This window comes from Manis pentadactyla, chromosome 4 (assembly GCF_030020395.1).
Source record: "Manis pentadactyla isolate mManPen7 chromosome 4, mManPen7.hap1, whole genome shotgun sequence".
In the NCBI taxonomy this organism is placed as follows: domain Eukaryota; kingdom Metazoa; phylum Chordata; class Mammalia; order Pholidota; family Manidae; genus Manis; species Manis pentadactyla.
In genome coordinates this window covers 80,485,982-80,500,154 of record NC_080022.1, presented here as the reverse complement: position 1 = coordinate 80,500,154, position 14,173 = coordinate 80,485,982, and the positions used below count along the sequence as shown (strand labels likewise).

The 14,173-nt window shown below is 44.1% G+C and overlaps 1 protein-coding gene across 5 annotated transcripts in view; it reads left to right on the top strand.

Annotated features, from left to right (window-relative positions):
• The window catches only part of BCAR3 (BCAR3 adaptor protein, NSP family member), a 114,438-nt gene that overhangs the window by 89,256 nt on the left and 11,009 nt on the right, over window positions 1–14,173 (top strand). For all 5 annotated transcript variants that reach the window (XM_036906519.2, XM_036906520.2, XM_036906518.2 and 2 more), the window contains 2 exons: window positions 2,550–2,665; window positions 11,867–12,038. In XM_036906519.2, the coding sequence (XP_036762414.2) occupies window positions 2,550–2,665; window positions 11,867–12,038 (288 nt within the window). The remainder of the gene's footprint in view (window positions 1–2,549; window positions 2,666–11,866; window positions 12,039–14,173) is intronic.

Here is a 14,173-nt window from a genome sequence, read left to right as displayed (position 1 = left end):
CAGTTAAGAGCATGGCCTCTGCGGATGACTGGCCCGAGGCTAACCCAGCCTTCGCGGTTCTTTCTCCCATGCACCCCGTCTATAAGAGGAAGGGAACAATGCCAGCTACCCTGTGGTTTTGAGAACTAGATGAGATAGCAGATGGGACGCCCCCATGCATGCCCAGCCCCATGAGGCTAGGTAAGTGTGTATGAGTGCTACTACGTATTCAGCCTGAACTGAGCACCTGCTGTGCACCAGGCCAGGTCACAGTAGGGCAGTAGGGGGACGGTGATACAGGAATTCAGAGCACAACTGTGGGAAATGCTGTGCCATGGAGGGGGAGATGCTGTGGGGCTCTGGGACAGGGTCTTGAACACGGGGAGGGAGGGACTCAGCGTGGGGATGGCTGGGATGAGTCCTGAAGACTGGGTAGGAGTTGGCCAGACAGAGAACACAAGGCCTCTGCTAGGTGGCAGACAACAAGCCCGTGCAGAGACCCAGACGCCAAAGGCCACAGGGGGAAGGGTGTCTCACCAGGCTCACTCTGTGGGCGGTGAAGGCAGGGGTGGGGTCAGGTAGGGGAGGGCCTGGCAGGTTTTTACTTCAGTGTTTTTAAGTCTCTACTTCTGGGCTCATGTCAGGTTGCAGTCTTCAAAGCACCTTGCTGCAGTGAGGGAGACATAGTGCTAATAAGAGTTCTCTGCTGAGGGCAGCAGAGACAGCCAGCGGAGCCAGGCATTCCCATTGCAGTTTAGAAGGTCCATTGGCAGCTGGAAGGAGGACTGGGCCAGTCACTCCCCTGGGTCACTGCAGCAGCTCCAGAGGCAGTGGGATGAGTGAGCAGAGTTCAAGATCCTGCAGATCTGGAGCACCTGATCTGGGGCACTGATGCCGCCCTGCTCTGCGGGGTCCAGCTCCTAGTAAATGTGCTAGAAGTGTTCATCCCTCTTTCTGCATCTATGAGCTGCACGGCCTTGAGTGTTTACCAAGGGACCTAATCCCGGCCCTACAGTGTGAGTTCAGGACCCCCGTGTCCCATAGCTCAGCGTTGGCACAAGCAGGTGTCAGCATTTCTTGGTAAAACCCAGGAAAGAGACCTTCCATGTTTACACTGAAGGAACACAGACTGACAGCTTCTCTCTCTGAGCAGTGATCATTCTGGACTCTGGTGCTTCTAGAACAAAACTGAATCAATGACAAACCTTTAAACCCCATTACACAGAGTGTGTGTGGATTGGAGGAAGCCCCACAGACTTGCTGGGTTTGGAGCCACCAATAGGGCAGCTATCCAAACAAGCAAGCAAGGGTATGTGACCACAAGTGGCTGGGGTGTGCATCTGGGCTGCCTCACTGCCATCAAGGCATAAATCTCTTTCCAAGGATCACGAGAATTCTATACCCCTTCCACATGGCCATCAATTCACAATTTGTATTTTCAAATAGCTTTTTGGGGTTTTGAAGTCATTTGATCCTTTGCAAAGTCTTTGCGAAAGGTGAACTTAATAGTTGTGTTAGAGAAAGGGGAAACTGAGGCCCAGAAAGCATAGTCTGAACTCTGCATCCCATTCATCCCATTCTGGCATCTGCCACTAGATAGCTAGTTCCCAGGGCTGACAGCGGTTCCTTTGCTCAACCATAGGAGTTAAGGGTCAGGTGTAGTAATAGCGGCTAAATTTCAGGTGTATTTTGTGGCCTATTATGAAGTTATCTGGACTGTTCATATGCCTGGGATAATTATAATCAAAGAAACTCCACCAGATCAAGAAAGAGGAATTGTGAGCCTGCCGTGTGTCCAGGGCTGTTGGACCCATTGTATCTGCTAGTTGCACCACTAATACATCAGTGCACTGTGAGGCATCATTAACCCCATGTTAGAGACACACTGATTAAATTGTAAAATTTCAGGTAACATGTAATAACTATAAATGGCCCAATAATACCTGGTTCCAATAAACTGCGATTACACACTAGAAGTGAGATGATGGGGAGAGCTGGTGGGACAAACAAAGATTCTCTTTAAGGAAAACCTCTTGGGGAGAAGTGGGTGTGTTTTGAGACCACAGTTTCAAATTGCTCCTACACGTTTCTAATAGTTTCCAGATGTATGATGCATTTACTGAGCTCAGGAGAGGCGTAATTAAGGGTAAGAGCAGTCCATCTGTGGTTAAGTGAGAGCATGAATGGCAGGGCCCATAGCTGAGGAGCGCCTGGACACAATCTGCTTTCCACGCAGGGGATTGGCAGTGAAACGTCGCAGCAGGATGCACCAAGTGTTAGACAAAAACTCAGAGAACTACACCGTTTTTCACTGGGCAGAAACACCAAACCTGCAGATTCTGCAGACCAATTTAGATGCCTTCCTCCCAGATTTTATATTCCAGTATGTGTATTAAAATCCTCCAAATAGCACATAAAAATGACCTTTTGGATGCTGCTGCTTAAAAATAATGCAGCAAGTAAAGTGGAGCCACCCTGTCCCAGATTAGTGTCTTTCTTTCCACGTGCCAAATTCGTGTTCACAGCAAGCCCACTTTCTGACACATTGTATTTAAACGTGTTCGTGACAGGTCACTAGGATACTTGAAGTCTCTGAAGATATGAGGAAGAATATGGGTGTGAGCTCAGGGCTGAAACTCATTACCTTGCCTTACGGCCACCAGCTGCGCCTGGACATAATTGAAAGGTGAGGAGCACTGTCCTCTGCATTTCTGGCATTTTCAACTCCTTGAAGGCTGTCTGGACAGCCAGCTTCAGAGCAGAGAGGCCCAACCCCGACCTGCCATTAGAGGCAGCACATTCAAGGGCATGTGGCTCTGGGCTGACTTTTCCCAGAAAGCTTAACCGAGGCCACGCAGAGCAGCAGCCCAGGAGGCAGGGGACAGAGAACACATTCCTGTCCCTGCTGCAGGAGCGGCTGGAGGACAGGATAGCTGCCACCATCCTGCCAGCGGGGGTCAGAGCTGGGCTGCTGCGGGCAGGCAGAGTACTCAGACGTCCCGTCCCCTCATTGAGCTGTGGCTCTTTTGTCTCTCTGGAGTAGAAGATGGCTTTGGAAATTAAGTGGGAGTTCGTGGGAACAGTGTTTTCTTTGAGGGGTGGACAAATCGGGCATCAGAGGTCATGGGATGGCAGTACCCTGGCCCCCTGACCTCTGAGCCATCAATGCCCTTTTATGATGAAAAGCCAGGTCCCTGGCTGTCCATTAAAACCCCCATGTATGAGTATTGGATATTGAGAAATTAGAAAGACAGAAATAGGAGGCACATTTTTAAGAAAAGCTAGACCAAATTCTCATATTATCAAAGAAGTTGGACTTCTCGACACACAAAAAAACTAAGTTGACATGGGCAAGATTATCGTCTTAAGTCTTCTGTTTTTCCACCCAATTCCCCAGTTGCCATGACACATGTCACTGGTGTGCTGGACATCAATTCTGGCCCAGGCTGAGGTCAGCAGGTTGGGGCTTTGTCTTGAGGCTATTTTCTGACTCCCACTCCTGTCTACATTCATTTCCTCTCTCCTGAGTATCTGCCTGGGGTCCTGCTCCTTGGCTTGTTTCCTGTCCAGAGCTGACCTGTGGGATCTACTTGCTAGAGCCTGGGGAGCAGTTTCTTCATTGTAATGGGTTTAGTAAATAAAGGGCAAGGTTGTAGTGATGCCTAAATGTCAAATGACACTATCTTCTTCTGTTTGAGAATCAAATACTAAACACCCTTCACTTTTAATTTACCATCTTACCCATTCCAGACCTGAGTGGAGATGTCCTTTGTATAACATGTAGTGCCTCCTCTTGCCAGCCTCTGGCACTTATGCTCCAAATCTGCTATGCTGAGTTGCTTTTTCCTCGTAGTGTACACAGGAAGTTTTAGGCAAGTGTTAGTAGAATAACTGGATGGTATAATTACCCAATTAACCATTAATATAATGCCAGGTCTTAAAGAAGTAGGGTATCCGTTTTTTATTAAGGACCATTAAAACAGGAGAAAACACTGAATAAAGAATTGATTGAAGGGAACATGAGAAGTTAGTTTACTTTCGTTAAAAGAAATCTAAAATGTTCACCTGAACCTGAACACTTTCCAAATAAGCAACAAAACTCTTTGGTAAATACAGCAAATAATATATATATATAATTTTTGGTATAATTAATCTACAACTACATGAGGAACATTATGTTTACTAGACTCCCCCCGTTACCAAGTCCCCCCCACAAACCCCATTACAGTCACTGTCCATCAGCGTAGTAAGATGCTGTAGAATCACTACTTGTCTTCTCTGTGTTGCACAGCCCTCCCCGTGCCCCCACACACATTATACATGCTAATCATAATGACCCCTTTCTTCCCCCCCGCCCTTATCCCTCCCTTCCCACCCATCCTTCTCAGTCCCTTTTCCTTTGGTAACTGTTAGTCCATTCTTGGGTTCTGTGTTTCTGCTGTTGTTTTGTTCCTTCAGTTTTTTCTTTGTTCTTATACTCCACATATGAGTGAAATCATTTGGTATTTGTCTTTCTCTGCCTGGCTTATTTCACTGAGCATAATACCCTCTACCTCCATCCATGTTGTTGCAAATGGTAGGATTTGTTTTCCTCTTATGACTGAATAATATTCCATTGTGTATATGTACCACATCTTGTTTATCCATTCATCTACTGATAGACACTTAGGTTGCTTCCATTTCTTGGCTATTGTAAATAGGGCTGCAATAAACATAGGGGTGCATCTGTCTTTTTCAAACTGAGCTGCTGCATTCTTAGGGTAAATTCCTAGAAGTGGAATTCCTGGGTCAAATAGTATTTCTATTTTGACCTTTTTGAGGAACCTCCATACTGCTTTCCTCAAAGGTTGAACTAACTTACATTCCCACCAGCAGTGTAGGAGGGTTCCCCTTTCTCCACAACCTCGCCAATATTTGTTGTTGTTTGTCTTTTGGATGGTGGCCATCCTTACTGGTGTGAGGTGATATCTCATTGTAGTTTTAATTTGCATTTCTCTAATGACTAGCAATGTGGAGCATCTTTTCATGTGTCTGTTGGCCATCTGAATTTCTTCTTTGGAGAACTGTCTGTTCAGCTCCTCTGACCATTTTTAAATTGGATTGTTTGCTTTTTGTTTGTTGAGGTGTGTGAGCTCTTTATATATTTTGGGTGTCAACCCTTTATCGGATCTGTCATTTATGAATATATTCTCCCATACTGCAGGATGCTTTTTGTTCTCTTTGTGGTGTCCTTTGCTATATAGAAGCTTTTCAGCTTGATATAGTCCTGCTTGCTCATTTTTGCTTTTGTTTCCTTTGCCCCGGGAGATATGTTCATGAAGAAGTCGCTCATGTTTATGCCCAAGAGATTTTTGCCTATGTTTTTTTCTAAGAGTTTTATGGTTTCATGAGTTACATTCAGGTCTTTGATCCATTTCAAATTTAGTTTTATGTATGGGGTTAGACAATGATCCAGTTTCATTCTCTTACATGTGGTTGTCCAGTTTTGCCAACACCAACTGTTGAAGAGGCTGTCATTTCCCCACTATATGTCCATGGCTCCTTTATCATATATTAATTGACCGTGTATGTTTGGGGTAATATCTGGACTCTCTATTCTGTTCCACTGGTCTGTGGCTCTGTTTTTGTGCCAGTACCAAATTGTCTTGATTACTGTGGCTTTGTAGTACAGCTTGAAGGTGGGAAGCAAGATGCCCCCTGCTTTATTCTTCCTTCTCAGGATTGCTTTGGCTATTCGGGATCTTTGGTGGTTCCATATGAATTTTAGAACTATTTGTTCCAGTTTGTTGAAGAATGTTGTTGATATTTTGATAAGCATTGCATTGAATCTGTAGATTGCTTTAGGCAGGATGGCCATTTTGACAATATTCATTCTTCCTAGCCAAGAGCATGGGATGAGTTTCCATTTGTTAGTGTTCTCTTTAATTTCTCTTAAGACTGTCTTGTAGTTTTCAGGGTATAGGTCTTTCACTTCCTTGGTTAGGTTTATTCCTAGGTATTTTATTCTTTTTGATGCAATTGTGAATGAAATTGTTTTCCTGATTTCTCTTTCTGTTAATTCATCGTTAGTGTATAGGAAAGCAACAGATTTCTGTGTATTAATTTTGTATCCTGCAACTTTGCTGAATTCATATATTAGTTCTAGTAGTTTTGTAGTGGAGTCTTTAGGGGTTTTTATGTACAATATCATGTCATCTGCAAATAGTGACAGTTTGACTTCCCCTTTACCAATCTGGATTCCTTGTATTTTTTTGTTCTGTCTGATTGCCGTGGCTAGGACCTCCAGTACTATGTTGAATAACAGTGGGTACAGTGGGCATCACTGTCTTGTACCCGATCTTAGAGGAAAAGCTTTCAGCTTCTCGCTGTTCAGTATGATGTTGGCTGTGGGTTTGTCATATATGGCCTTTATTATGTTGAGGTATTTTCCCTGTATACCCATTTTGTTGAGAGTTTTTATCATGAATGGATGTTGAATTTTGTCAAATGCTTTTCAGCATGTATGGAAATGATCATGTGGTTTCTGTCCTTCTTTTTGTTGATGTAATGGATGATGTTGATGGATTTTCGAATGTTATACCATCTTTGCATCCCTGAGATGAATCCCACTTGATCATGGTGTATGATCCTCTTAATGTATTTTTAAATTCGGTTTGCTAATATTTTGTTGAGTATTTTTGCATCTATGTTCATTAGGGATATTGGTCTGTAATTTTCTTTTTTCGTGGGGTCTTTGCCTGGCTTTGGTATTAGAGTGATCCTGGCTTGATAGAGTGAGTTTGGAAGTATTCCCTCCTCTTCTATTTTTTGGAAAACTTTAAGGAGAATGGGTATTATGTTTTCTCTATATGTCTGATAAAATTCAGTGGTGAATCCATCTGGACCAGGAGTTTTTTTCTTGGGTAGTTTTTTGATTACCGATTCAATTTCTTTGCTGGTAATTGGTCTGTTTAGATTTTCTGTTTCTTCCTTGGTCAGTCTTGGAAGGTTGTATTTTTCTAGGAAGTTGTCCATTTCTTCTAGGTTTTGCAGCTTGTTAGCATATAGATATTTGTAGTATGCTCTAGTAATTTTTTGTATTTCTGTGGGGTCCGTTGTGATTTTTCCTTTCTCATTTCTGATTCTATTGATGTGTAGATTCTCTTTTTCTCTTAATAAGTCTGGCTAGGGGCTTATCTATTTTGTTTATTTTTTCAAAGAACCAGCTTTTGGCTTCATTGATTTTCTCTATTATTTTATTGTTCTCAATTTTATTTGTTTCTTCTCTGATTTTTATTATGTCCCTCTTTCTGCTGACTTTGGGCCTCATTTGTTCTTCTTTTTCCAGTTTCAATAATTGTGACTTTAGACTATTCATTTGGGAATGTTCTTCCTTCTTTATATAGGCCTGGATTGCTATATACTTTCCTCTTAGAACTGCCTTCACTGCATCCCACAGAAGTTGGGGCTTTATGCTATCAGTGTCATTTGTCTCCATATATTGCTTGATCTATGTTTTGATTTGGTCATTGATCCACTGATTATTTAGAAGCATGATGTTAAGCCTCAATGTGTTTGTGAGCCTTTTTGTTTTCTTTGTACAATTTATTTCTAGTTTTATGCCTTGTGATCTGAGAAGTTGGTTGGTAAAATTTCAATCTTTTTGAATTTACTGAGGCTCTTTTTGTGTCCTAGTATGTGGTCTATTCTGGAGAATGTTCCATGTGCACTAGAGAAGAATGTGTATCCTGCTGCTTTTGGGTGTAGAGTTCTGTAGATGTCTGTTAAGTCTATCTGTTCTAGTGTGTTGTTCAGTGCCTCTGTGTCCTTACTTATTTTCTGTCTGGTGGATCTGTCCTTTGGAGTGAATGGTGTGTTGAAGTCTCCTAGAACGAATGCATTGCATTCTATTTTTTCCTTTAATTCTGTTAGTATTTGTTTCACATATGCTGGTGCTCCTGTATTTGGTACATATATATTTATAATGGTTATATCCTCTTGTTGAGTTGACCCCTTTATCATTATGTAATGTCCTTCTTTATCTCTTGTTACTTTCTTTGTTTTGAAGTCTATTTTTTCTGATACCAGTACTGCTACACCTATTTTTTTCTCCCTATTGTTTGCATGAAATATCTTTTTCCATCCCTTGACTTTTAGTCTGTGTATGTCTTTGGGTTTGAGGTGAGTCTCTTGTAAGCAACATACAGATGTGTCTTGCCTTTTTATCCATTCTGTTACTCTGTGTCTTTTGATTGGTGCATTCAGTCCTTTTATATTTAGGGTGATTATTGAAAGATATGTACTTACTGCCATTGCACACTGTAGATTTGTGGTTACTTTACTATCTGTCTAACTTAACTCACTTATTAAGCTATTATAAGCACAGTCTGATGATTCTTTATTTCTCTCCCTTCTTATTCCTCCTCCTCCATTCTTTATATGTTAGGTGTTTTATTCTGTGCTCTTTTGTGTTTCCTTTAACTGCTTTTGTGGGTAGTTGATTTTATTTTTTGCCTTTAGTTAGTATTTGGTTGGTCTGCTTTCTTTGCTGGGATTTTATTTTCTCTGGTGACCATCTATTTAGCCTTAGGAGTGCTTCCATCTAGAGCAGTACCTCTAAAATACCCTGTAGAGGTAGTTTGTGTGAGGCAAATTCCCTCAACTTTTGCTTGTCTGGGAATTGTTTAATCCCTCTTTCATATATAAATGATAATCGTGCTGGATACAGTATTCTTGGTTCAAGGCCCTTCTGTTTCATTGCATTAAATACATCATGCCATTCTCTTCTGGCCTGTAAGGTTTCTGTTGAGAAGTCTGATGATAGCCTGATGGGTTTTCCTTTGTAGGTGACCTTTTTTCTCTCTCCTGCCTTTAATACTTTGTCCTTGTCTTTGATCTTTGCCATTTTAATTATTATATGTCTTGGTGTATTCCTCCTTGGATCCCTTGTGTTTGGAGTTCTGTGGGCCTCCATGATCTGAGAGACTATTTCCTGCCCCAGTTTTCAGCAATTATTTCTTCAAAGACACTTTCTATCCCTTTTCCTCTCTCTTCTTCTTATGGTACCCCTTTAATGCTAATATTTTTCCTTTGGGATTGGTCACACAGTTCTCTTTATGTTCTTTCATTCCTGGAGATCCTTTTATCTGTCTCTGCCTCAGCTTCTCTGTGTTCCTGTTCTCTGATTTCTATTCCATTAACGGCCTCTTGCATCTCATCCAGTCTGCTCTTAAGTCCTTCCAGGGATTGTTTTATTTCTGTATTCTCCCTCCAACTTTATCCTTTAACTCTTGCATATTTCTCTGAAGATCCATCAGCATGGTTATGACCTTTATTTTGAATTCTTTTTTGGGGGGATTTGTTAAGTCTATCTCCACAGGCCCTCTCTCTGGGGTTGTCTGGGTATTTCTGGACTGGACCAAATTATTCTGCTTTTTCATGGTGATAGAGGTCGCTGTGGCAGGTTGCACGTATGTCAGCTGGAAGAACAAAGTCCTTTCCTGCTTGCTGGTCGCCTTGCCCTTCTCTGCTGCCTGTGTCAGTTACCTGCACTCCTGCAGCAGCGTTCAGGTTAATCCCCTAAGCTGCTGTGGGTGGGGTCTCCATCAGGGTAGCGCAGAGCCTTGCGGGGAGTGGCAGTCGCACCGGGTGTGCTCTTCTGTGAGAGCAGCGTCCCCACTGGGCAGCTGCATGCTAGCGGCGGCCTTTGGGTCTGGCCCGGGCAGCTGTGTGCCAGGAGGAGATTCTGGGCAGCTGCTGGGGGTGTGGCTGCTCCCGGGCCGCTCCACCACCACTGCCACTTGCGCATGTGGGCCTCTTCCTGGCCCCTCTGGTGCTGCTGCCACGGGTGCACGTGGCCGCTCCCCACCATGGGTGCACGCAGCCGCTCTTCCGCTACCAGGCTGCTGTGTCGGGATCCACACCGGCCAGGGGAATGACTGGCAGGCTGCTTATCGCGTGAGGGGCTTCAGAGCTGTGCTGCCTCCCAGGGGGTTAGGTCGCCTAGAGTTCCCTGGGATTCCCAGCTGCTGGGCTGAGTGTGCCAGAACGAGTTCGTTCAGCTCCAGGGTCCCTGTCCCTTTAAGACTTTCAAAAAGCACTCGCTTTTCTTTTGTCCCAGGGGAGCCAGTTGTGGCGACCTGCTTGCAGGTTTTGCTTTTCCATTTCTCTAATATCCAGCACACCATGCACCGTGTGTCTGCACTCCCAGTGCAGATTACTAGAGCTGGTTGTTTAGCAGTCCTGGGCTCCCACTCCCTCCCTGCTCCGACTCCTTTCTTCCCACTGGGGAGCTGGGGTGGGGGGCTGCTCGGGTCCTGCCGGGCCACAGCTTGTCTTACCCCCTTCGTGTGATGCTGAGTTCTCACAGATGTAGATGTAGCCTGGCTGTTGTACTGTATCCACTGGTCTCTCTTTTAGGAATAGTTGCATCTGTTGTATTTTCAAAAATATATGTTTTTGGGAGGAGATTTCCACTGCCCTACTCATGCTGCCGTCTTGGCTCCTGTCCCTAAAAATATACTTTAAGTCTATGATCCATTAATTGAGAAAGAAATCAGGAAGAGGAGATAAAGAAAAAGAGCTCAAGACAAAAGAGGCAAAATAGACCAAGATACAGAGGGACAGATATGTGCATAGAAAAAACTGCCACAGCTCCCGTTTGAGAAGCACCTCCCAGTCATGGTGCTTTAACATGCCATCTCTGTTTCTCACAATAACCCTTGTTCCCATTTTATAGATAAGGAAATCAAGGAGTGGAGCAGTCAGGTAACAGCCCATGATCACTGCAAATAAGCACCATATACATGGACATACACAACCACATCAGAGAAGCAGAGAAGCATTATTGGAGAAACTCATAATGCTAGGCTCTAGAAGAATCATGCTACCCTTGGCTTAAGCAAAGGGAGAACAACATATGCAGCCTCAGAAACCGTGGGTGGAGTCAAATCCTTAGCAGTGAACTTTCAGGACAAGGGGACCCCAGAGTTTCAAGGGCACACTGTACATTAGTGGCTATAGCTGTGGGGTTTCATCTCCAGCACTTGTACTGCAGCCTGGAAGAAATGCAAAGTCATTCCAGCCCAATTCAGTCCACTCCTTGGCCCTAACTTACAGAGGAAAGGAAAGGGATTACAGTGCTGCCTGCCACCCTGTTCATATTAGTCTCATTGTTGTGTAGAGAAAAGATCACTCTTGCTTCCTGTTCTGGGTCTATGAGGATGACCCGTGTACTTGATGAAGAGAAAAGGGAGGATTGTTGGCAGATAAAAGATTTTGATTTTATTAGGGTCTGACCTTACAGGGAAAATTCCTGCCGGTCAGCTATTCAGTCTTTGTCCACCTCTCCATTCACTTTCTGGCCTTTTGACCACAGCAGCAGACATATCAGTCTTAGCTCCTCATTACTGCCATTGTCTGACATCCATGTCTTCCTGTGTCAAGCATATTCTCTCATCTTCCTACCCCTTCCACTCCCCACTCCACGGGCCTCAGTGGAGGTGGCCCACAGCTTCCCTGAGGAGGGGGCTCCTGTGTTGGGGGAACCAGGCATCTCCTTGGGCCTCTCATGGTGAAAGGTACAGGGAGCATGTGCACTTCTGAGTAGCTTCACACCAGGAGGACCTTCTTCCTGCTCCCTAGTCCAGGAGTGAATGTGCCTGTCCTGGGGCAGCTGTCCTTTTTGACTCTGCATAGTGCACCCTCTGAGGCCTAGCCTGGGTCCTGCTGCAGTCTGCAGTGGGGAGGGGATCTCACTGTTGAAATCGACAACCAAGCTCTCTGAGCTGCCAGCATGTCTCAGGTGATAGCTGCAAGTGATGCAAAGCTAGTCCTTTTCCTGGCCGGTTTGGTTCCACTTCCTCCCAGTCCTGTTGACCCTGAGACTGACTGCTCATCTCCCTCTCAGACACAACACAATGGCCATCGGCATTGCAGTGGACATTCTGGGCTGCACGGGCACTTTGGAGGACCGAGCAGCCACCCTCAATAGGATCATCCAGGTGGCAGTGGAACTGAAAGACTCCATGGGGGACCTCTATTCTTTCTCGGCCATCATGAAAGCCCTGGAAATGCCACAGGTAAATTTCTACTTGCTTTGTGCAGCTCAGCAGGCCTGTGTGTACTTAACATTTTGCAAAGTGATCTGTGAGTCCATGCTTAGCAAATCACAAGCTATTTTAGTCAATCTCAAAAGGTAAATTGAATCTTATTGAAAGGTGCTGGATGGGGGGGCAACCGAGTGAAGTGTCCTAAGTATTCGGCTCTGTTTTTAATAACAGTGGGTAATTGCTGACAGCCCACGCTTTCTCTTTGATGTACAATAAGGAGAGTCATCCGCAAGAACAACCAGTATTCCTGAGAAACCTATTAGGATGATATGTCTGGCTAAAGTATGTCATATAAGAAAGAGATTGCTGCTGTCTGGGCCACCAGGCATGTGGGCACTTTGAGGCAGTGACTCGGCATTTGGGGACTTTCCACCTGAGAATCCCTAGAATGTTATTTATCTTAATATGTTCCTCATATCACCTAAAACAAACTCTCCTGTTAAAAAATTGATTCCTGGCCCAATGCCCAAATAACCCTCTAATTAGAGTTTCTGAAACTGGGCATTTGAATTTATCTGCTTTGGTGGGCTGTTTTTAGGATGCATGTCAAACCTGAAAAACCTGTATTTGATGTCAAATGGACCTCATTGAGAAAAGTCATCCCGTTGTCTTGATTGCTGTCAGCTTTCCCTTTTCTGTTTTGCCAAGTCCTAGGTGCTTGGAGGATGTTAAGTACGGGATTACGGTCCTGCAAGCCCAGTGTGCAACCAGTACCACCAAAGTCACTGGTCATTTAGCCTGACTATTTCATAGCCATGGATTGTCTCTAAAATCCTACTGGGTACTGAGAATTGAGCACTGCTACTGGGGAAGACAGCCACACTCACATGTCTTGCAAGCCAGAGTATGTTAGGAATATCATTTCCTTGCATTAAAGCAAGGTCACCTTAAAAACAAAAAAACTGAACAACTTAGTGCCTTCACCATCTTAGGCAGTCAGTTGCAATTATAACATTCTAACAGCTTTCAAAACGTTTAGATGTACTGGAATTATGTAGAATCTGTATTTGAAATAGGCAAGTTTATATTTTCATGATATACTAACTTTTATAATAATAGGAGTTAACTTTTCATTTTTTAGATGTTTTAATTTTGCATCATATTCATTTCCTATTATCTGAAACTGCCTATCATTTTGAAGACTGAGCCAACAGGCTGAGCTGTGTGTATAGCTCTCCAGCCCAGAGTGCCTCTGAGAGAAGGGGATGTTTTGTGGGATCACTTGGTTGCTGTTCATGACATCAAACTCAGTGATTAGGGACTTCTCCCAGAGCACCTTAACATGCATTTGTAGGCAGCTCCCTCCCCTCCAGCAGCTCAGACTCTTCCCATCTGGAGCACCTCAGAAGTGGGGGCACACAGTCTTCCAGAGTGTTTAGAAACTTGAGGTGAGCCAGGGCACAGCCTGGGGAGGGAAGTGGCAGATCCAGGGAAAACCCAAGAGACATCATTTCTGTGTGTCAACCTCCAAACCTGCCTCTATACTATGGGCACGTGTGCCTTCACTTCTCAGCTTCTGGTGCCAGAAAGCATCCAGGAGATGGGCCTACATGAGAGGCCAGGGCTGCTTGAAGAAAGGCAGATGCTTCAGAGAGGTGAAGAGAAGGGGACAGTGAGAAGAGAGAGCAGCATGGTGGGGCCAGAGGGAGACCAGCCTGTGTCCTTGCCTTCCCAGCAGACCTGCTGGTGCCGATTCCTTCTCATCTCCCTCTGGGACTAGAGGCCAAGGGAATGAATCTCATAAATGCCACTTACCAGCTGTGAAACCTTGAGCAAGATACCTATGTCTTCTGTTTTCTAACCTATAAAATGAGATCAGCATAACTGCTTCATAGGGCATTGGGAGAATTAAATGAAATTCTTCAAATTTCTGCCCAAAGTCTTTACAATTTTTAATTTTGTAATAGAAATATATTTAAAACTCTTATTTATAGGAGACTAGTTAAACTGTAGTTTATCCATAAAGTGAAATATTATACAGAAGTTTAACAAAATAAGGCTGTTCTCCGCTGTTGTATATGTACTTATATGGAATGATTTCCAAGCAAGGAACAGAAAAATGTGTATAGTATGATATGCATTTATTTTAAAAGGTGGATGAGTGT